Raw genomic sequence first — 22,432 nt, forward strand, 5'->3', positions numbered from 1 at the left:
GATGTGGTGAGCTGTTTGCCTAAAGTCACATCTGATTGATTGAGTGAACATTTGTAAAAGCCTCTGAGCGCACGATGAGTCATCAAACATTTAAAACCGTTTTACAGGAAGAGAAGAGAAGATATATAAAGCCACTTCCTGATTTGTTTTGACATATTTTTGGCTTAAAATGAGATAAAAATAAAAACATTAAAACAGGAATACAGGTTTAAAACTGAGTTAATGTGTGTTTAATTTCATGGAGCCTTTAAAGAAACAACATTTTAATGCTTAGACCTTCATCTTTAGATACATAGAGAGATACTTTTATTGTCATTACACATAAAAACACATGAAACTTTAGTTTAGCATTTATAGCTTTATTATCATTTTCATTAATACATCACAAAGACAAACAATGCATGGACAGTGTAGAACAACATCTTTATAAGAATAATGCATTACAAATGGAGGCATGAGGAAATATTTACAGTGCAGACAGAAACTAAATAGTATTAAAAGGTAATGGAAAAAAAGCAAAAGGCACCAAAAAAAAGAATAAAATGAAGTAAATAATACATGTTTTTACAATGCTAATAAGATTGAGGACAAGAGAGTTATATAAAGATTATATAGAAGTCACTTTGTGTCAAAAACTAAATCTATTGAACCCATTTAACTTTTAGGTCAATCTTTACCACTTGTATGAGGTATGTAATGCACAGACACACCATCAGATTGTGTTATGGTTGCTATAGATACAGGTTGTTCTATGGTTGCTATAGATACAGGTTGTTCTATGGTTGCTATAGATACAGGTTGTTCCATGGTTGTAGGAAGTGTCTCTCTTCTCACCTAAATAACAGAAATAACTCGACAGCACTTTATCCGTCTAGACAGGAAGGTTTAAATCTTTGATGGAGTTTTATTTAAAGGAATAGTTTTGATATTTTGGGAAATACATACACACACACACACACACACACACACACACACACACACACACACACACACACACACACACACACACACACACACACACACACACCTGCTGAGTTAAATAAAAGGAAAGCTCGCTCCTGACTCTGTTTGCGTATAAAACTGAAGATTAAAAATAAGAAGTTTTGATTAAATGTGCTTCATATTTTCATATTTGCACGCTTGACATATATCGTTATATATATTTGCAGCCTTTAAAGACACATTTTCACACAGGTTACCAAATAGAAACTGATATAGTATTATTATTATTATGGTTTATTTAATGGTCTGATGCAAATATCACAGTGTTTATAGTGGAACCTTTCTCTCTAGAAGGGTTTTATGAAAGTAGGATATTAATATGTTTAAAAACAGGAAGTAAACCAAGTATATTTGCATAATGAATACAACTAGTCAGACTAGTTATAAATATGAGGATGCAACTCTCTGTATAGGAGATAATCTCTCTCTCTTTTTAATCCTCCTGCTCTTCTGTCCCATCAGTAATTCTCCTGTCTGCAGTCTTTTATCATGCACATTAAAATCAAACCTGATTAGAAACCCGTCTGCATGTTTAAACAGTCTTTAAAAGTCTTCTTCCTCCAGGTGAAATCTAGCTAGGTGACGTGTTAGAAACCAGATTACTGCAGGAACTGTAACCTGATTATTTAAAGGCACATAAAAAAGAGATGAAACAGGTTTATAACAGAGAGGAGAACAGCTGTTAAACTGACACTGATCTGCTTTAGAGCCTCACACTGTGTGACTGTGAAGGTTACACAGACTCTCTACAGGTATGCAGCGCTGTGTGTGTAGTGTGTAAATGTGTGTGTGTGTGTGTGTGTGTGTGTGTGTGTGTGTGTGTCAAATTCCACCTTGAATTCCTGCATTCTTCTCGTGTCCTTAATGTGGTCAGACTTTAACTTTCTCCTCTTCTCTTCCTCTCTTCTTCCCTCTCCCTCTCTCTCTCTCTCTCTCTCTCTCTCTCTCTCTCTCTCTCTCTCTCTCTCTCTCTCTTTCTCTCTCTCTCTCTCTCTCTCTCTCTCTCTCTCTCTCTCTCTCTCTCTCTCAGGACCCAGCCGGTATCTTCGAGCTGGTTGAACTGGTTGGTAATGGCACCTATGGGCAGGTCTACAAGGTAAGACTTCTTAAACTTAAATATTGAAATCTTTAAACAGACTTTGCACACTTTTTAAGGGTCTTATCATATTTATATAACACCTTAATAACACTGTAAACATGCACAAAAGACATTAAATAACTCCTTTTTATCACTTAACCCTCCTGTTGTCCTCAGGTGAAGAAAGGAAGGGAGGAAAGAAGGAAGGAAAGGAGTAAGGAAGGAGGGAAGGAAGGAAAGGAGGGAGGCAGGGAGGAAAAGAGGAAGGAAAGGAGGAAGGAAGGAAGGAAGGAAGGGAGGTCAGAAAGAAGCAAGGAATGAGGAAGGAAGGAAGGAAAGGAGTAAGGAGGGAGGAAAAGAGGAAGGAAGTAAGAAGAGGAGGAAGGGAGGAAGTGAGGAAAGAAGTATGGAAGGAGGAGGGAGCAAAGAAAGAGGGAAGGAGGGGAAGAACGAAGGAACAGTCAAAAGAGATGGGGTCAATTTGACCCGGGAGGACAACAGGAGGGTTAAAGGAGTAGAGTTGATCAATTAATTGAAATTATATCAAAAATCACAATATTGTCTACTGCAGTTTTCAAATTGCAAGACTATTCAAACACCTTCACTTCCTTTTTTTCTCATCAATCCTCACACAATACCCCATATTAAAAATAAAAACCTAAAATATCGCATGTACATAATAAGTATTCACTCACTTTGCTATGACACTCAGCCGCTTCCTGTTTCCACTGATCATCTTTGAGATTTTTCTACAACTTGATTGGAGTCCACCTGTAGTAAATTAATTGGACATGATTTGGAAAGGCACACACCTGTCTATATAAGGTCCCACTGTTGACAGTCAGAGAAGAAACCATGAAGTCAAAGGAATTGTCTGTAGACCTCAGAGACAGGATTGTATCAATGCAAAGATCTGGGGAAGTGTACAAAAAACTTCTGCAGCATTGAAGGTCCCTGTATAATATTTAGTAAAGGTGAAATGTGTGTTTAAATATCATTTAAAGTTAAATATTGTGCTGCAAAGACGACATACTCTGCAGACATGTTTAGTGGTAAAGATAATAATAACAATAATCACACTAGGTCTGGGCAATAAATCAATATTATATCGATATCATAATATTTTATAGATATCGTCTTAGAATATCATAATATGTTGATATGGAATAAGTGTGTTTTCCTGCTTTTAAAGGCGACATTACAGTATAAATGTAATTATCTGAGCTTAACAGACTGTTCTATTATCTGCTTTTATCCACTTAGTCATCATATCCACATTACTGATGATTATTTATCAAACATCTCATTGTGTTAATACTGTGTGAAAGCACCGATAGTCATCCCTACAATGTTGGCAAGATATCGAAAATATGGTGATATCTGATTCTGAACATATCGCTTCTTCGTGAGTCCGACAATATTATAAAAATCAGTTGACTACTCTTTTTTAAAACTAACACCAACTTTCAACATGATTGTGTAGAAACAGCTTTAACATGAAGGTCTGGAAGTCAAATGTTTAAAATACATAACATTTAACTTCAGCTTCTCCGGTTCGCTTCTCTCTCTATAATAATAATATAATAATAATAATGATTAATGATTAATGATTAATGACAGCTGTATGCAGGTGTCACCTCCGTTAATGTGGTTGTGTTGTCTTTTATTACGTTGGTTGTGCTCCTGACTTTAATGTTATGTTTTGTGATTTGGTGTAAAGATGTAAAGATAAAGAGCTCAGATATAAACCAGGTGTGACAAGAACAGGTTTATTCGTGTGTGGCTTCTTTTAAAACCACAAAATAATTCAGAGTGCTTTAAGACAACATGAAAAATAAACAGATGATAAAATGAGTCAATACAGTAACAAATAATCACTGTAATAAGCCCAATATTAGATAAAATATCAGATTCAGCTCACATAGACTGTTAGTGTGTGTGTGTGTGTGTGTGTGTGTGTGTGTGTGTGTGTGTGTGTGTGTGTGTGTGTGTGTGTGTGTGTGTGTGTGTGTGTGTGTGTGTGTGTGTGTGTGTGTGTGTGTGTGTGTGTGTGGATCTGCTGGATGTTCAGTATTGATCACTGTGTCGCCTCCTTCAGTGAAATCATTGATCAATAGAACAAACACACACAGATAAATTAAGATCTTTGACTCAAAAATAATAAAACACTGCAAGAAAAATCAAATACAGCAGAACATCCAATTATTATTATTTACTATATTTACAAGGGAGAGGGAAGTCTGGGCTACCCTGCTTAGGCTGCTGCTCCCGCGACACGACCCCGGATAAGCAGAAGAAGACGATCCTATACTATTTATTATTTATACTTATAATATTTATTATATTTACAATACTATTTATTATTTATTATTATTTACTATATTTACAGTGCTATTTATTATTTATTATTATTATTTTTATTATATTTACAATAATATTTATAAATCGTTATTTAATACTTATTATTATTTACTATGTTTACAATACGATTTATTATTTACTACTTATAATATTTATTTTATTCACTATACTATTTATTACTTGTAATTTTTTATTCTATATTTACAACAATACTTATTACTTATAATACTATTTATTATTATTTAATATATTTTACTATATTTACAATACTAATAATTACTTATTTATTGCTTATTATTATTTACAGTATTTACATTAATATTTACAGTACTACAAATAGAAACTTTTTAGTTGAGTATTTATAGTATTGATTATTGTTGATTATTGTTTGAGTATCAATATTAAAGTCAATACATTTAAAATAAGGACGAGTCAGTGAGTGAAACATCAACACTCTCATACATGTTTAGTCTGCAGCCATCACCAAATATTAGAAAATATTCAATAATAAAAGCAGTAAAATAATTATTAATTATAATAGAAGTGATTGATTGATTGATTGATTGATTGATTGATTGATTGATTGATCAGCTGCTGATAATATATTGAGCATCACGTTCTACACGCTGCTCCACAAATGAATTTAAAGTTTCTTCATTTCCCTTTTTAATTAAATTGGGCTTAACTTACCATCAGGCTTAATTAGACAATTATTTATTAACAGTTTCTTTTAGAAATGATTGAATGAGTTTATCTGTGAATGAGACGCTGAGACGTTCAGCAGAGCAGGAAGAAGTAACGTGACATTTATGTTTCATTCATCGTCCCTGCTGGCGTTCCCCTGCAGGCTGCTGATGCTTCTCCTCCTCACAGCTCGACTAATCTCTTTCTCTGAGTATAAAAATACAATCAAATGTGACTGATGCTAGAAAATGTGCTTAAATTTAACGTTTTACTGCAGGCGTTCAGATGCTGCTGTCATCCACAGACTTTACTGTTAGTGTTATTACTCACTATACTATACTATTATATTATATTATATTATATTATATTATATTATATTATATTATATTATATTATATTATATTATATTATATTATAGTACTTCTGTTAGTGTTATTACTCACTATACATTATATTATATTATATTATATTATATTATATTATAGTACTTCTGTTAGTATTATATATCACTATACATTATATTATATATCACTATACATTATATTACAGCCTGTTAATAAACCTATTGATGGTTTCTATGTTTCTTAGTGTAAAAAACAAATGTATAATTTATATTAATGTGTTATTATTATTATTATAGTATTAATAAGTTGTAATCACAGAGGTTAAATGAAGATATTAACCTGTTATCAGACACAGCTCCTGATCCAGACTGTCTGATATTAAGAAATCTGATGTAAAAGATATTTCAGTGTTTATAATGAGACGTAAAGAAGCAAAGATTTAAATGAAGTGTTTTAAATGTGAGCTGGAAGAATAGAAACATGACATCATGTTTTCATGAGTCAGAACTAAACCGCGCTGATGACGTTCATGAAGCACAGATTAGGTTTATAAAGCCTTTCTTTCCTTCTTCATTCACATCTCTCTCTCTTTCTTTGTTTTTCATCAGATTTCTAGAAGCTGGAAGGTTTTTTTTCATTATTCTGAATCAGCTGTAGAAAGAAAGAGAATTCACTGCTTTAACCCTCCTGTTGTCCTCGAGTCAAGGAAGGAAGGAAGGGAGGAAGAAGGAAGGAAGGGAGGTAGGAAGGAAGGGAGGAAGAAGGAAGGAAGGAAGGGAGGAAGAAGGAAGGAAGGGAGGAAGGAAGGGAGGGTGGAAGGATGGAAGGGAGGAAGGAAGGAAGGGAGGAAGGAAGGGAGGAAGAAGGAAGGAAGGGAGGTAGGAAGGAAGGGAGGAAGAAGGAAGGAAGGGAGGTAGGAAAGGAGGAAGAAGGAAGGGAGGTAGGAAGGAAGGGAGGAAGAAGGAAGGAAGGGAGGGAGGAAGAAGGAAGGAAGGATGGAAGGGAAGAAGGAAGGAAAGGAGGGAGAAAGGAAGGAGGGAGGAAGAAGGAAGGAAAGGAGGGAGGGAGGGAGGAAGGAAGAAAGGGAGGAAGGAAGAAGGAAAGGAAAGGAGGGAGTGAGGAAGGAAGGAAAGGAGGGAGGAAGGAAGGACAGAAGGAAGGGAGGAAAGAAGGAACAGTCAAAACAGACGGGGTCAATTTGACCCGGGAGGACGACAGGAAGGTTAAATAAACTGCAGCAGCTTCATGGATCTCTGTTGTTCACCAGGGTTTGTTTTAAATGATTTAATATTCCTCTCATGGAAAATGTTCTCGGCACAAACTGACTGCAGAAAATTACTCATAAGATTTAATTTAAACTCAAAGTTCATTTAGTTTTAGATTGTGTGGTGATGTTTTCTGTTGTTTTTCAGCAGCTCATCTCACCAGTTTTAACAGAGTGTGAATATTGGGAGCTTCAGACTTTATAATAGTTCTTTATAATCCAACACATGCAACTACAGATTAATCTGACTATCATTTACTGCATTAAAGGGTTAATTGTGAATAAAATGCATGAAATCAATGAACAATGGTCGTCGTAGATTGCTGAAATTCAAGATGACGTCTTCAAACAGTCCAAAATATTCAATTTACTGTCACACAAGGCAAGAACTGGCTTGAACTTTAGCTTTTTTTTTTTTTAGCTTTTCTGCTGTAAAAAATGACTAAAACAAGTAATTTATGATCAAAATAGTTGCAGATTCATTCAATTAATCAATTAAATACAGCAGCTCTACATACAGCTTCCTCTATCAGTGCTGTTTTCTGCATGTGTTGATTCGTCATCTGCAGAGTTTCCTTTTGACAGATTTATTCATATTTAATTATAATAATATTTTGCCACATCGTAAACTACAAGCTGCCATTTCAGCATGAAAAGTAACAGTGCAAGATGCTGCAGCTGACAGTTGTATTCACTCATTTTAATGTCTAACTTCTGTATTTGCTGTGACAGTTTCATGGTGACGTAAATTTGATGCATCCACTGATTGTTTTCTCCATTAATCATTTTGTCAAATAGGGAAAAATGCCTGTTTATAATTGCTCAGAGTTAATATATATATCCTAAAATCTGAGGTTTCAGTCCAAAACCCCAAAAACATTCAGTTAACTATGACTTATGACACAGAAAAGCATCAAATCTTCACATTTAAAAAGCTGCAAACAACAAATTTTTGGGCATTTTTGAGTAAAAATGACAAAAAACGACTACTGTAGCTTGTTGTCAATCAACTACTTGAATAATTGAGAAACTATTGCAGCTGTATCATAAGTTTGGACACACTCAAACAGACAGATACTCCCAGAAAAAGAGGCACATTTTGGGGGTAATTCCTGGGAATGCTGGCGTCTTAATTCCTGGTATTCACCCTTAATGTTTATTACAACAACAAATAATCATAACACCACTTAAATGTCTTGTTATTCTAATGTATGTGCTAATAAACATGCACTTAAAACACTTTCCCATGTTTAGAAATGAGCAAAAAAAGAGGATTCGTCTCATTTCTCTCACAATAATATGTCAACAACACTCAGATGTTTGTGAAGCAGTTTGAAGCTCAGCCGCTGTCTCACCTCTCTTCATGTGTCAGGGCTTGTGTTGAGGCGAGGAATGTGAGGCTTGTCTGAACGCAGGTACCTGAGGTGTGTTTCTACGCCTCAGGCTGCCTCAAAAAGGACATTCTACCTTTTTTCTTTTTTAATCTCCAGTCATCTTCCTCCTCCTCCTCCTCCTCTTCACGTCCCTCTACCCCTCCGTTCACACTGTCTCTATCTTTATCTCTCTTTCTCTCTCACTGCCTGGATGCACGTGTGTGTTGCTTTAATACAGCAGCTTCCTCATGGCATAATCTCTCACACACACACACACACACACACACACACACACACACTGGGAGCTGTGTGTCTGAACCTTTAGGAGACTGTTTGGCCGGCCGTCAGTTTCGGAGGAAAGAGAGATAGCAAAACAAAGAGCCTCTCAGAGACGGTATCTCTTCCTCTCATCTCACCCCCCCCCCCCCCCCCCCCCCCCTCGTTTTTATCTCTCTTTTATTGCTTCATCTGGGCGGATCGTTGCCATTCGTCCTCCAGCCACAGAAACACACTTCACACACAACTTAACCTGAGGTGTCGGTTAACTGACGAGTCATCTGGATTATAAACACGAGACTCCTCAGATCTGTTTACGTAACTCGGTGAGAGACGTTGAAACGGATCCGTCAGGGTCCTGAAACTGTAAATATATAAAACCCCTCCCTGTGTGTGAAGCCCTGAGACAACACACAGATGTAAACAGTGTTGGGGATGAACAAGGGTTGGCTGGTCTTCCTGGCTACCAACCTCCCTCGCTGGTGCTTGGTTGGGATCATAGACTGTATATAAGAAATGGACGTAACATCTGTGACGTCACCCATTGGTTTGTGGACTGCTGCTCGGAAGCCAATAGTTTCGGATCTGATCTTGAAAATTTCAGGTGCATGCTGGGAAAAATAAAAACATGGATTCTACTTATATGGGCATCAGGAGGAGCATGAGGCGCCCTCCTGAACCTGTGAACCAATCAACCTGTCAATCACGACGTAGCCACGCCCTAATGCATACCCTGCTTTATCGTCACATATAAAATCAGGGAGGCCAAAATGTCCCAAATGAACATCATACTGCATTGAAGAAGGCTTTAAACTAGCGATTGAGACCATAAACACATTTTGAAAAACGTTTACTGAGGTTAGAAATCAAGTGAGAAGTTGGTGAATTCTCCATTGACTTGTATAGAGACGGAAGTCCTTTTGACACCAAAACGGTCGCCCCCTGGTGGCCTTTTGATAGAATGCAGTTTTAAGTTACTTCCCGCGTCTACTAGACTTCCTGAATGTTATCAGACCAAATGGATCAAATTTTGACCGTGAAGCGAGTCATTTCGTGAAGGTTGTGTGACCCTCAAAACTATTTTTCCACAGTTTTACTGGGACGAATCTCGTTGCATGAGAGCGGCCGCGTGCCTGTGTCGGCCAATCACAGCCAAGCTCTCACAGCCAGTAGGGGGAGACAAAAATCCCCGCCGGCCAGCTTTAAAAGAGCGTCAGTCGAAGCTCTAACGATGGAAAACAGGATGGAAATATAATATTTCTGTTAGTTTTTGTGTTGATGTGAGGAAGGTTGCAGTCTCCTCATCATCATCGCTCCACGCAGATCAGATGATTGATGGACGTCATCATTTATTCGCTCAGTCTGTTCATGTTTTTAGTTTCACCTCAGACGAACGTTAAAACTTGTGATATTCTTCTTTTTTTCCTCATTTTTTGGGTGTTTTTTATTTGAGATTTGCTCTTTGTGTGAGACGGAGACACCGACGACTGACAAAGAGAAAGAGAGAAAGAAAGAGCGAAAGAGAGAGAGAGAGTCAGTCAACACACAAAGAGAGACAGAAAGATGTGAAAAAGAACAAGACTGTCCGTACTCTGAGGTGGTTACAGCCTGTCAGATACACTCAGTATCTGATGCAACGCAGAGTAACCAGACGCTCTGTGTGTGTGTTTGTGTGTGTCTGTGTGTGTGTGTTTGTGTGTCTGAACAACTCGCATGTGCTTGTGACCCAGAGTGTGAAATATCATGGCCTTCTAACACACACACACAGACACTCTAACACACACACTGTAACACACACACACACACACACACACACACACACACACAGCCATCACTTTGCCTCCATCAACCCCCATTCGTTGCCCTCACAAAACAACCTGCCAGGCCTGTTGCTAGGTTACCATGAGGAAATGGTGCGCTGTGTGTGTCTGTGTGTCTGTGTGTCTGTGTGTGTGTGTGTGTGTGTGTGTGTGTGTGTGTGTGTGTGTGTGTGTGTGTGTGTGTGTGTGTGTGTGTGTGTGTGTGTGTGTGTGTGTGTGTGTGTGTGTGGTGGGCTGCTGCTGCTGTAGTGGTGGTGAGGTGGATGAATTCCCACTTTCTCGCTTTAACAGCTGTGATACTGACTTCAGAGTTTAGTGAAGGAGACTGACTGTCGGATTTTAAATGCTTCAATTGGCAGCTGCGGCGCAGAGGTTCCCAACCTGTGGTTCGTGGCCCCACTGAGGGATCACAAGTTAAAACGGAGAGGTCGAAGGATAGGAAAGGTTTTTAAAAGACAGAATATGAGAAATCTGCTGACTCATGTGACTCATGAAGCAGAGTTGCAGGAGGAAGATGTTGCCTCATTTTAAAGCAGGGGTGTCACACATATTTTATTTATTTAACCACATTGAGATTAAAACCTCTTTTGCAAGACAGGGTTAGTTAACAGCATCACACACGCAACAGCACAACAGAGCAACAATATATATATATATAAGTGTAAAATACAAATCAGAACAAAGGCAGCAGTACAAAGGTTCATGTTATTGTTCAGTTGAAACATCAGCAGCGTCTTTTAACCTGCGTTTAAAATAACTTAACCCTCCTGTCGTCCTCCCGGGTCAAATTGACCCGTCTGTTTTGACTGTTCCTTCTTTCCTCCCTTCCCTCCTTCCTTCCTTTCCTTCCTCCCTTCCTTCTTTCCTCTGTCCTTCTTTCCTTCCTTCCTCCCTTCCTCTTTTCCTTTCTCCCTCCCTCCCTCTTTCCTTGTTTCCTCCCTCCCTCCTACCTTCCTTCCTTCCTTCTTTCCTCCGTCCTTCCTTCCCTTCCTCCCTTCCTTCTTTCCTTTCTTTCCTTCCTTCCCTCCTTCTTTCCTCCCTCCTTTCCTTCCTTCCTTCCTTCCTTCCTCCCTCACTCCTTTCCTTCTTTCTTCCTCCCTTCCTTCCTCCCTCCCTCCTTTCCGTCCTTCTTCCTTCCTTCCTTCCTTCCCTTCCTCCCTTCCTTCTTTCCTTTCTTTCCTTCCTTCTCTCCTTCTTTCCTCCCTCGTTTCCTTCCTTCTTCCTTCCTTCCTTCCTTCCTCCCTCCCTCCCTCCCTCCTTTCCTTCCTTCTTCCTCCCTTCCTTCATCCCTCCCTCCTTTCCTACCTTCCTTCCTTCCTTCCTCCCTCCTTTCCTTCCTTCTTCCTCCTTTCCTTCCTTCCTTCCTTCCTCCCTTCCTTCCTTTTTCCTCCCTTCCTTCCTTGACTCGAGGACAACAGGAGGGTTAAAGGGACGAAGGTTTCTAGTTTCAGTTTGGATTAAAGATCGTTCCAGGACAAGTGAGAAGTAATAAGAGAGGCTTGATTTTCCAGTTTCAGTTCTGACAGACGGTATTTTGAATCTGAATGTGTGACCTGAGGTTGTGAGAACTTCTGACTCAAGTATGTAGAGAACAAGCCTGAGATCACTTTTAGAGTAAAATGTACCTAAAGCCCCGTTTCCACTGCAGGAACTTCGGGGTAATTTTAAGGGGCCGTGACCGTCAGCGTGTCTCCATAGCAGGAACCGCCCCTGAAATACAATGAGTCGAAACATTCACTGGTGTTAAATGAGTCCCTGCCTTCGGGGTTTGTACTCAGAGCCGCCCCGAAAAACTCCTGGTGGGGTTTAAAGTTTACTCTGTGCTGATTTAAAACTGTTTGAAACCCGGCAGTTTTACTGGTCTGTATGTGGCCCCTGAACTAAAATGAGTTGGACACCCTCTGATTTAAGGGTTCAAAAGGCTCTGGTGCCTTGCTCAGGAGCAGGTCAGCAATGATGGAGACATGATGTTTTCAGTGGATTATTGTAAAGGCAGGTTTAGGTGGACGAAGGAAGCAGAGACACCAAGTAGAAGAAACTGAGACATAGTTATGGTGAACAGAAAAATACAGTTTATTTGACTACTTAAAGTATTTATAATGACACAAATGTTCTCTTAACCTTTGTGTCGTCCTCCCGGGTCAAATTTACCCTGTCTGTTTTATGTTCCTTCCTTCCTTCCTTCCTTCCTTCCTTCCTTCCTTCCTTCCTTCCTTCCTTCCTTCCTTCCTTCCTTCCTTCCTTTCCTTCCTTCCTTTCTTCCTTCCTTCCTGTCTTCCGTCTGTCCTCCCTCCCTCCTTCTCTCTTTCTTTCCTTACTCTCTCTTTCTTCCATCCTTCTGTCCTTCCTCCCTCCCTCCCTCTTTCTTTCCTTCCCTCTTTCTTTCCTTCCTTCCTTCCTTCCTTCCTTCCTTTCCTGCCTTCCTTCTTTCCTCCCCCTACCTTCCTCCCTTCCTTCTTTCCTCTGTCCTTCCGTACTTCCTTTCCTTCCTCCCTTCCTTCTTTCCTTTCCTCCCTCCTTCCTTCCCTCTTTCCTTCCTCCCTCCTTTCCTTCCTTCTTCCTTCCTCCTTACTCCCTTCCTCCCTCCTTTCCTTCCTTCTTCCTCCCTTTCCTACTTGACTCGAGGACAACAGAAGGGTTAAACATGGAGAGATGATTTTAGATCTTCTGCAGGTTTTATTTTTAATTCCTGGAACAATTTGTCGGTCTCAGATGACTTCAGAGGTCTGCAGAGTTCGTGCTTTTATCTCGACTGACGTTGTGTTTGATGTGAAAATCGAACATGTGATCTTTAGTTGTTTGTTTTTCTTATCCCAACCCCTAACCAGTCATTAAACCCTGCTCCTGTAGAGCTGCTGCCCTGCATGTTATAGGTATCGCTCCACTCTAACACACCTGATTCTAATTATTAACTCATTATCAAGCAGCTGAAGCTCGTCAAGGGCTTGATAACGTGTTCATTATTAGAATCAGATGGCAGCAGGGTTGGAGACCACTGCTTTAAAGTATGGTGACCTGAGCATGAACTCACAATGATCTTCAGTTTTATGCCGTCTTAAATCGAGTGAAAACCACATTAACTGAATATCACCTTGTGTGCAGGATTCATGTGTGAATCCACCTTAGTATTATTGGGCTTGTGTCACACTGATCGATAATGTTGTTATCAGAAATCATGCTTAAAAAGAATAAAGTCTGTAATGTTTCAACACATGCAGACACAGTTCTCTTTATCACAGCATCATGTTTGATTGAAGCCAATTAACTAATTAGGTAAGAATTGGTTTATAGCTTCATATAATTATCACACAGCATGTCTTTATATTGACATTAATCTCTATTTAATTAACACCATAAAAAAGAGCTTACTTCAGACTGTTTGTGCTCTGATTTCTGCAGTAATAAACCTTTGTATCTGTTGTTGTAGCCGGCACATGATTATTACCGCAGAGAGCAGCTCGTTGAAATAAAGCAGGACTAGTGGGACTTAAAAAAAAAGAGAGAAATCCAGACGTCTAAATTTGGACTGTTTCTGGAGTCCAGCGTGGCAAAAAATAATGTGCAGTCATGGCAGAAATACTTTGTGTTGTATGTATGAGCTCAGCTTTTAGGATTGACTCATCTCGGTTATGCAAAAAAAAACCATCTGATTTGGCTTTAAATTAATGCTGATGGGAACAATTATCTTATTTACCTCATTTACTGAACCATCAACTGCCACTTCTTTCCATCCTGCATTGTTTTTCCTCTTCATAGCTGAACTCATACAGACGCCAGCATGTTCCTCTCAAACATTCGTGATTACAGACGATGAAACGTGACTCCTATTTCTGTCCTCGTCAGCCTCCTCGAGTGTAAACAAAGCTTTTAATTCTACATCGCTGTGTTTTTCTACCTCAGGGGAAACTTTGTTTAGTATGTCAGGAAATAAATGAATCTTTTATAAAGGTGTGATTGTTATGTGATGAAGCGCCTTTGAACAAAACCTTTTCTGTGATAGTAATGTCTAACTCTTTGGTACGATACAAACACCAATCCACGTACCTTTAACCTTCGTGTCGTCCTCCCGGGTCAAATTGACCCAGTCTGTTTGACTGTTCCTTCTTTCCTTCCTTCTTTCTTTCCGTCTGTCCTTCTTTCCTCCCTCCCTCCTTCTCTCTTTCTTTCCTCCCCCTTACCTTCCTCCCTTCCTTCTTTCCTCGCTCCCTCCTACCTTCCTTCCTTCGTTCTTTCCTCCGTCCTTCCTTCCTTCTTCCTTCCTCCCTTCCTTCCTTCCCTCCTTTCATTCCTTCTTCCTTCCTCCCTTCCTTCCTTCTTCCTCCTTTCCTTCCTTCCCTTCTTTCCTTCCTCGCTCCTTTCCTCCCTTCCTTCCTTCCTCCCTTCAATCCTTCCTTCCTCCCTTCCTTCCTTGACTCGAGGACAACAGGAGGGTTAAAGTGATCCTGATACCAGCTGAGTACTTCATCAGATTCCCATTAACACATGTAGGTCTCTGTCTTGTATCCGTGGTAACAGGCGTGTAGTGTAGACACACTTTAGAGCGTTTAGGTGGCATCTTGGCTGCTGAACTGATAAGCGCGCTAACTCAGATTCACCACGACTTCACCACCACAGACGGGTTGTAGCTGCTGTGGCAGTGGACCAATCACATGATGCATTAAAGAGAAGAACGCTGGCTGTTGATTGGCTGAGAGCAAGTCCATATAAATAGTCATGTTTTCTAGCTCTGGGTGCAAAAAGGATCATGGTATCGATTTATTTTGGTTAATGCAAAAAGTGTATTGATACCCAGCTGTAACTTCAATGAATTAACTCAAAAAATACAAAGTGACTAACGATGATGAAATGATGAAGATCTTTATCAGTTATTTTAGATCTTAATCATCCTCTCTGTCTTTCTCTTTCAGGGTCGCCATGTCAAAACAGGACAGCTTGCTGCAATCAAAGTCATGGACGTCACAGGAGTAAGTAACACACACACACACACACACACACACACACACACAGCCTGGTCCTGCAGTATTTTAGAGGCGTACCCGACCTCAGACCCGAGGCTATATTTGTCTTATGATTATTATTATTTCTCCTTCAAAGATGAAACTCATTTATTTACTTTGACTTTCTCACATATACAAAGTCATCAGCATTTGGTGCAGCAGCTCACCAGCATTATAATATGATAGAGCATTTATACGTTCTACCAGCTGATTGGCTTTAGTTTTAGTAGTAACACACTGCAGTCAACTACCAGCATGTAACACTGTAGTATCTCAAACAAATACATTATTTAACTGACTTATTAGTAGATACATTTGACCTTTTTTGATGATCAACCAGATGAACCACAGTCCAATCAGTTATAATACAGAGCAGGTGATCACGATGCTCATTAACCCTCCTGTTGTCCTCGAGTCAAGGAAGGAAAAGAGGGAGGGAGGGAGGAAGGAAGGGAGGAAGAAGGAAGGAAAAGAGGGAGGAAGGAAGGGAGGAAGAAGGAAGGAAAAGAGGGAGGAAGGAAGGAAAGGAGGGAGGAAGAAGGAAGGAAAAGAGGGAGGAAGGGAGGAAGAAGGAAGGAAGGAAAGGAGGGAAGGAGGAAGGAAGGAAGGAAAGGAGCGAGGGAGGAAGAAAGGAAAGGAGGGAGGAAGAAGGAAGGAAAAGAGGGAGGAAGGAAGGAAGGAAGAAGGAAGGAAAGGAGAGAGGAAGGAAGGAAGGAGGGAGGGAGGGAAGGAAGGAAGAGAGGAGGGAGGAAGGAAAGGAGGGAGGAAGGAAGGAAGAGAGGAGGGAGGAAGGAAGGAAAAGAGGGAGGAAGGAAAGAAAGGAGGGAGGAAGAAGGAAGGAAAAGAGGGAGGAAGAAGGAAGGAAAGGAGGGAGGGAGGAAGGAAGGAAGGAAGGAAAGGAGCGAGGGAGGAAGACAGGAAAGGAAGAAGGAAGGAAAAGAGGGAGGAAGGAAGGAAGGGAGGAAGAAGGAAGGAAAAGAGGGAGGAAGGAAGGGAGGAAGAAGGAAGGAAAGGAGAGAGGAAGGAAGGAAGGAAGGAAGGAGGGGGGGTGGGAGAAAGGAAAAGAGGAAGGGAGGAAGGAAGGAAGGAAGCTAGGTGGAGGAAAAATGGAAGAGAGGAATGAAAGGAAGGAAGGAAGGAGGAAGGGAGGAAAGAAAGAGAGAAGGAGGGAGGGAAGAAGGACAGACGGAAGGAAGGAAGGAGGGAGGAAAGAAGGAACAGTCAAAACAGACGGGAGGACGACACGAAGGTTAAAACGGGTCAAATTTGATTTGAGGACAACAGGACGGTTAAAATGACTTAATTGAATCCTTTACTCACCAGATTAAAGCAACCATGGATGTTTTATAGGACTCAGAGATGTTATCTATTAACCTGAATGAAAATTACTCACCTGGCAGATAAGATGACTGTTGACTTTACTTCCTGGTTGGATATGTTCAGTAGTATTTCCTCCCGCTGATCCCGCCTGTATGCTTCCACTCAGCCTGTCGTCTTTACATCGAGATGACGTCACGAACTTTAAAATCCTTTATCGAGGAAGAGGAAGTCTAATTGACATGGGTGACTTTGTTTTGAGTAGGAGGCATCTTATCAACAGCTTTATACAAATCTTTTTATACGAGCAGCTGCAGAGAAGAAAGAGAGAAATGTCAGCGGGTCAAATGTCGGGTTGAGTTTGGGTCGATCTGCAGGATTAGGGTCATCACATTTCACTGGACACTGATTCTACAGATTAGCATTGAGGCTGTTTTTTGTGGACTTATATATGTGTGTGTGTGTGTGTGTGTGTGTGTGTGTGTGTGTGTGTGTGTGTGTGTGTGTGTGTGTGTGTGTGTGTGTGTGTGTGTGTGTTAGGATGAGGAGGAGGAGATTAAAGCAGAGATCAACATGTTGAAGAAATACAGCCACCACAGAAACATCGCAACCTACTATGGAGCCTTCGTCAAGAAAAACCCTCCGGGCATGGACGACCAGCTGTGGGTAAGTACTGTGTGTGTGTGTGTGTGTGTGTGTGTGTGTGTGTGTGTGTGTGTGTGTGTGTGTGTGTGTGTGTGTGTGTGTGTGTGTGTGTTTTAACTGTCAAAATGTCGGCCAACCAAAGTACCCGACAATCGGATTATATCTGTTTGAAAAACCCAAAAAAACAGATCCGATAAATAGGTCACAATGAGTCTTTACCTGCCTACCTCGTTATTGTTTTTAACTTATTAATTAAACGCCTTTAAAATTCAAATAATGAAATTAAGTTGTGTTTTTTATTATTATTTTAAAACAGATATTCACTAATGAAGAGCCTAAAACAAGGCCATGTAGCTGAGGTTATCAATATTTGCATGTTAAAACAAAAGAAATATATATATCTGGGTCAGTGATGAATGAGGGTTGGCAAGATGAGCTACTCAAAAATATGTTAAACTAGATTTAAAAGCAGCATCAGGTTTGTTAAAATGTACATTTAGTATTTTTGTTGGTTTTATATAATTTGAAATGACATTTGCACCATTTTTTACCAAAAGTAAGACTGAATGCTGCTGAAAATGTCAAATGGTGTAACCACAAAAGAATGATACATATTACATATTTTATCACCTACAGTGTATTTAAGTGGACTTATACTAATAATGACTTCATTTAAAACATGTAAATGTTTCCTGATCTCCATGGTTACCAGATGGAATGTAATATTTAGAACAATTGTATTCCATTACCTTTATTTAATATAAATTTATAATGTAAGATCATGCCAAACTAGTTGATATGGTGTGTTATTGAGAATTTACTGTTTTTAAGCAAGTTGAATTATTTGGTACAAAGTTTTTATGGTTACACCACTTAGACATTTTTGCCATAATCCTCTAATATATTCTTTCAAAATGGATTAAAAGCAGAAATTTGATGCTGGGTCCACAAAAAAAGAATGTGTGCAAGTAATTCATATGTTTATTTTCACATTTTAACCCTTTTAAATTTAAACTAAACCACATGGACACAAATACATTTTTGTATTTTTGTTGTGTTTTTCCTCTATGTGAAGCACTTTGGATCAACTATATTATGTTTAAAGTGTTGTTATAGATAAAGTTGAAGTTGTAGTTTTTGGTAAACTTCCAGATTAGATATTATATTTAAAGAATTGTGACCCAGCTGTGATACAAACAAACAAACTCAGGATATTTTACAAAAAAAAAAATCTACTTTTCGCTGCCCTCTGGTGGACAAACTATGTAATGATGCTGTTATTTTGGCTGTAATTTGAAAGAGAAATGGCTCATTAAGAAGCTTTTTTCTTGTTCAAAACGTTGTCAAAATAGATGGAAAGATGTGAAATGCTGTATGATAATGTGTGTAATAACTCGTGTGTGTGTGTGTGTGTGTAGCTGGTGATGGAGTTCTGCGGCGCCGGCTCCATCACAGATCTGATAAAAAACACCAAAGGGAACACTCTGAAGGAGGAGTGGATCGCCTACGTCTGCAGGGAGATCCTCAGGGTGAGAACACACACTGAAAATCACATAATAAATACAAACATCCATATTTAAATACAAAAAGCTTTTAATTATAACTATAAGGGAACCACGGATAGCTCCCTGTGGAACACCATGAATACATTTTCTGTGTTATTTCTGGTGACTTTAAGGGATTAATACTCTCATCTCCTCAACATGAAGAGCATCTTTATGTTCTGCTGATGAAAGGATGTTTTTTCTTTCTTTTTCTGTCAATCATCTTTACTTCTTCTTCTTCTTCTTCTCTTCTTCTTCTTCTTCTTCTTCTTCTTCTTCTTCTTCTTCTTCTTCTTCTTCTTCTTCTTCTTCTTCTTCTTCTTCTCCTTCTTCTTCTCCTTCTTCTACTTCTTCTCCTTCTCCTTCTCCTTCTCCTTCTTCTTCTTCTTCTACTACTTCTTCTTCTTCTTCTTCTTCTTCTTCTTCTCCTTCTCCTTCTCCTTCTTCTTCTTCTTCTACTACTTCTTCTTCTTCTTCTTCTTCTTCTTCTTCTTCTTCTTCTTCTTCTTCTTCTTCTCCTTCTTCTGCTTCTTCTTCTACTTCTTCTCCTTCTCCTTCTCCTTCTCCTTCTCCTTCTCCTTCTTCTTCTTCTTTGACTACTTCTTCTTCTTCTTTCTGAGCATCTCTTCTTCTCTATCTTCAGGGTCTGACCCATCTCCACCAACACAAAGTCATCCACAGAGATATTAAAGGCCAGAACGTGCTGCTGACGGAGAACGCAGAGGTGAAACTAGGTGAGAGAGACACACACACACACACACACACACACACACACACACACACACACACACACACACACACACACACACAAACACACACGCTGTCATGTTGCATTGTGTCTGCTGTTGATTTGAAGCTAAAAATAAGGTTTAAGGATCATAAATGATGGATTTGACCAAAAAGAAAAGTAATGTAGCTCGATCCTTCTACATTAATATATAATGATGGATGTGTGTGTGTGTGTGTGTGTGTGTGTGTGTGTGTGTGTGTGTGTGTTTTCTTGTGTGTGTGTGTGTGTGTGTGTGTGTGTGTGTGTGTGTGTGTGTGTGTGTGCAGTGGATTTCGGTGTGAGTGCTCAGCTGGATCGTACGGTTGGACGCAGGAACACGTTTATTGGGACTTCCGTACTGGATGGCGCCCGAGGTCATCGCCTGCGACGAAAACCCCGACGCCACATACGACTTCAAGGTAGAACTGAGTCTAGTAACTAGTAACTAAAATAAATGTAATCTATTACAGTTACTGATGAAAATGTGGACGTTACATCTGAAGTCAGACCTTTAAGATTTTACTCAGGAGGGTTTTTTCCTCATTTTTAATATTTAACATGTTACTGAATACATATATTGCTGTTTTTAATTCTTTGAAATCAATATTTTTTTATATATTTAGTAAATAAATCATGATGTTGGCTTATTTGGAGCACACATGGACTTAAACGGAGTCACAGTACCAATCAAACCCACTTTATTCATCAAATATCTTTATTTTATATTCCAAAATCTACATGAACTAATGAATACATTTTCAAATGAGAGATAAATGTTGCTTTATAAGAAATGATCTCCCTTATAAATCATGTCAGTATCCATGAAAAACAGCTGGACTTAGATTTTGGTGCTTAATGGGAACATTTACCCTAACAGCTGATCTTAGTTAGTTAGTTAGGGAGGGAGGAAGGAAGGAAGGGAGGAAGGAAGGAAGGAAGGACAGATGGAGGGAAGGAAGGACAGATGGAGGGAAGGAAGGAAGGACAGAAGAGAGGATGGAAGGAAGAAAGGAATGACCGGAAGGGAAGAAGGACAGAAGGATGAAGGAAGGAAGGAAGGACAGATGGAAGGAAGGAAGGAAGGAAGGACAGATGGAAGGAGGGAAGAAAGGGAGGAAGGAAGGACAGATGGAAGGAAGGAAAGGAAGGAAGGAAGGAAGGAAGGAGGAAGGACAGAAGGATGAAGGAAGGAAGGACAGAAGGAAGGAAGAAAGGAAGGAAGGAAGGGAGGAAGGATGAAGGAAGGAAGGAAGGACAGATGGACATTTACACTAACAGCTGAAAACATTGGTTAGAAAATTAGAAAAGTCATCAATGTAATAAGTTACATTACTTTGATGAAGTCATTGAAATAGTTACATTACTTATTACATTATAAACAGAGTAACTAGTAATCTGTAACCTTTTCAACCCTGCTTATAAAATAACAGTCCTTATATCATCTCCGTAGCTATTAACAACTAATGACCTTTAACCTCTGTGTAAGTGTTGCTCCTGCAGCCAATCATCAGTGTGAAGGATGAGCAGTAACATGACGAGCAGCTCCACGCCTCGTTCAGACGACATTAACTCCGACCCTCCGGGGGCTTTATGTGTTAGAAACCCCTCAGTTCATCTCCCGGCATTAACATCACTTTAAATATGCAGCTGAGTTTTATTAAAGACTGAAGATTACAGATAATATGAGACGTTAGCAGCAGCACAGACAGACGGAGAGATTCATGTCTTTATTTTTTATCTTTTAACACGTACAGTGGGACAGTAGTTAACACGCTGGGAGGATGTGAAAGTTTACAGCTTTCTCTTCTTCTTCTCTCTCCCTCCCTCCCTCTCTCCCTCTCTCCCTCTCTCTCTCTCTCTCTCTCTCTCTCTCTCTCTCTCTCTTCCTCTCTCTCTCCCACTCCCTCTCTCTCTCTCTCTCCCTCTCCCTCTCTCTCTCCATCTATCTCTCTCTCTCTACCTCTCTCTCTTTCTCTCTCTCTCTCCCTCTCTCTCCCTCTATCTCTCTCTCGCTCTCTCTCTTCCTCTCTCTCTCTCTCCCTCTCCCTCTATCTCTCTCTCGCTCTCTCTCTTCTCTCTTGCTCTCTCTCCCTCTCTCCCTCCCCCCCTCTCCCTCTCTCTCTCTCTCTCTCTCTCTCTCTCTCTCTCCTCCCTCTCTCTCTCCCTCTATCTCTCTCCCTCTCTACCTCTCTCTCTCTTTCTCTCTCTCTCTCCCTCTCTCTCCCTCTCCCTCTCTCTCTCCCTCTATCTCTCTCCCTCTCTACCTCTCTCTCTCTTTCTCTCTCTCTCTCCCTCTCTCTCCCTCTCCCTCTCTCTCTCCCTCTATCTCTCTCTCTCTTCCTCTCTCTCTCTCTCTCCCTGTCCCTCCCTCTCCCTCTCTCTCTCGTCTCCCTCCCTCCCTCTATCTCTCTCCCTCTCTTCTCTCTCTCCCTCCCTCCCTCCCTCCCTCCATCCCTTTCTCTCCCTCTCCCTCTTCCTCTCTCTCCCTCCCTCCCTCCCTCTCTCTCTCCCCCCCCCCCCCTCTCTCTCTCTCCCTCCCTCTCTCTCTCTCTCTCTCAGAGTGATCTGTGGTCTCTGGGTATCACAGCGATAGAGATGGCAGAGGGAGCGCCACGTAAGTGTGAAAAACATCGAAAGACAATATAAACAGTTCTGCTTCAGCTCAGAGTCTCAATCTGATTAATATTTTTTTCCTTTCCTTTTCTTTTCTCTCTTTCACTTTTCTTTCTTATCAACATGTTTCATCTCCTTTCCTTTCCTCTTCTCGCGTCTTTCTTCTTTTCCTTATTTTCTTTTCTGTCATTTCATTTACCTTGTCTAATGTCTTGGCCCTTTCCTTCCTTCCCTCCATTTCCTTTACTTATCATCTCATCTTTTTCTCCGTTCTTTCCTTTCCTTTCCTCTCTCTCCTCTCCTTCACATCCCTCCGTTTTTTCCTTTCCTTTCCTTTTCCCTCGT

General features: G+C 40.1%; 1 protein-coding gene across 1 annotated transcript in view; it reads left to right on the plus strand.

Annotated features, from left to right (window-relative positions):
- tnikb (TRAF2 and NCK interacting kinase b) overlaps positions 1-22,432 on the plus strand; it is an 86,490-nt gene that overhangs the window by 8,766 nt on the left and 55,292 nt on the right. Inside the window, 8 exon segments of the mRNA XM_062441339.1 lie at positions 2,033-2,098; positions 15,110-15,166; positions 17,057-17,182; positions 18,580-18,690; positions 19,349-19,439; positions 19,762-19,826; positions 19,828-19,893; positions 22,034-22,088. Coding sequence (XP_062297323.1) covers positions 2,033-2,098; positions 15,110-15,166; positions 17,057-17,182; positions 18,580-18,690; positions 19,349-19,439; positions 19,762-19,826; positions 19,828-19,893; positions 22,034-22,088 — 637 coding nt within the window.

Source organism: Scomber scombrus, chromosome 20, assembly GCF_963691925.1.
Source record: "Scomber scombrus chromosome 20, fScoSco1.1, whole genome shotgun sequence".
Lineage (NCBI taxonomy): Eukaryota > Metazoa > Chordata > Actinopteri > Scombriformes > Scombridae > Scomber > Scomber scombrus.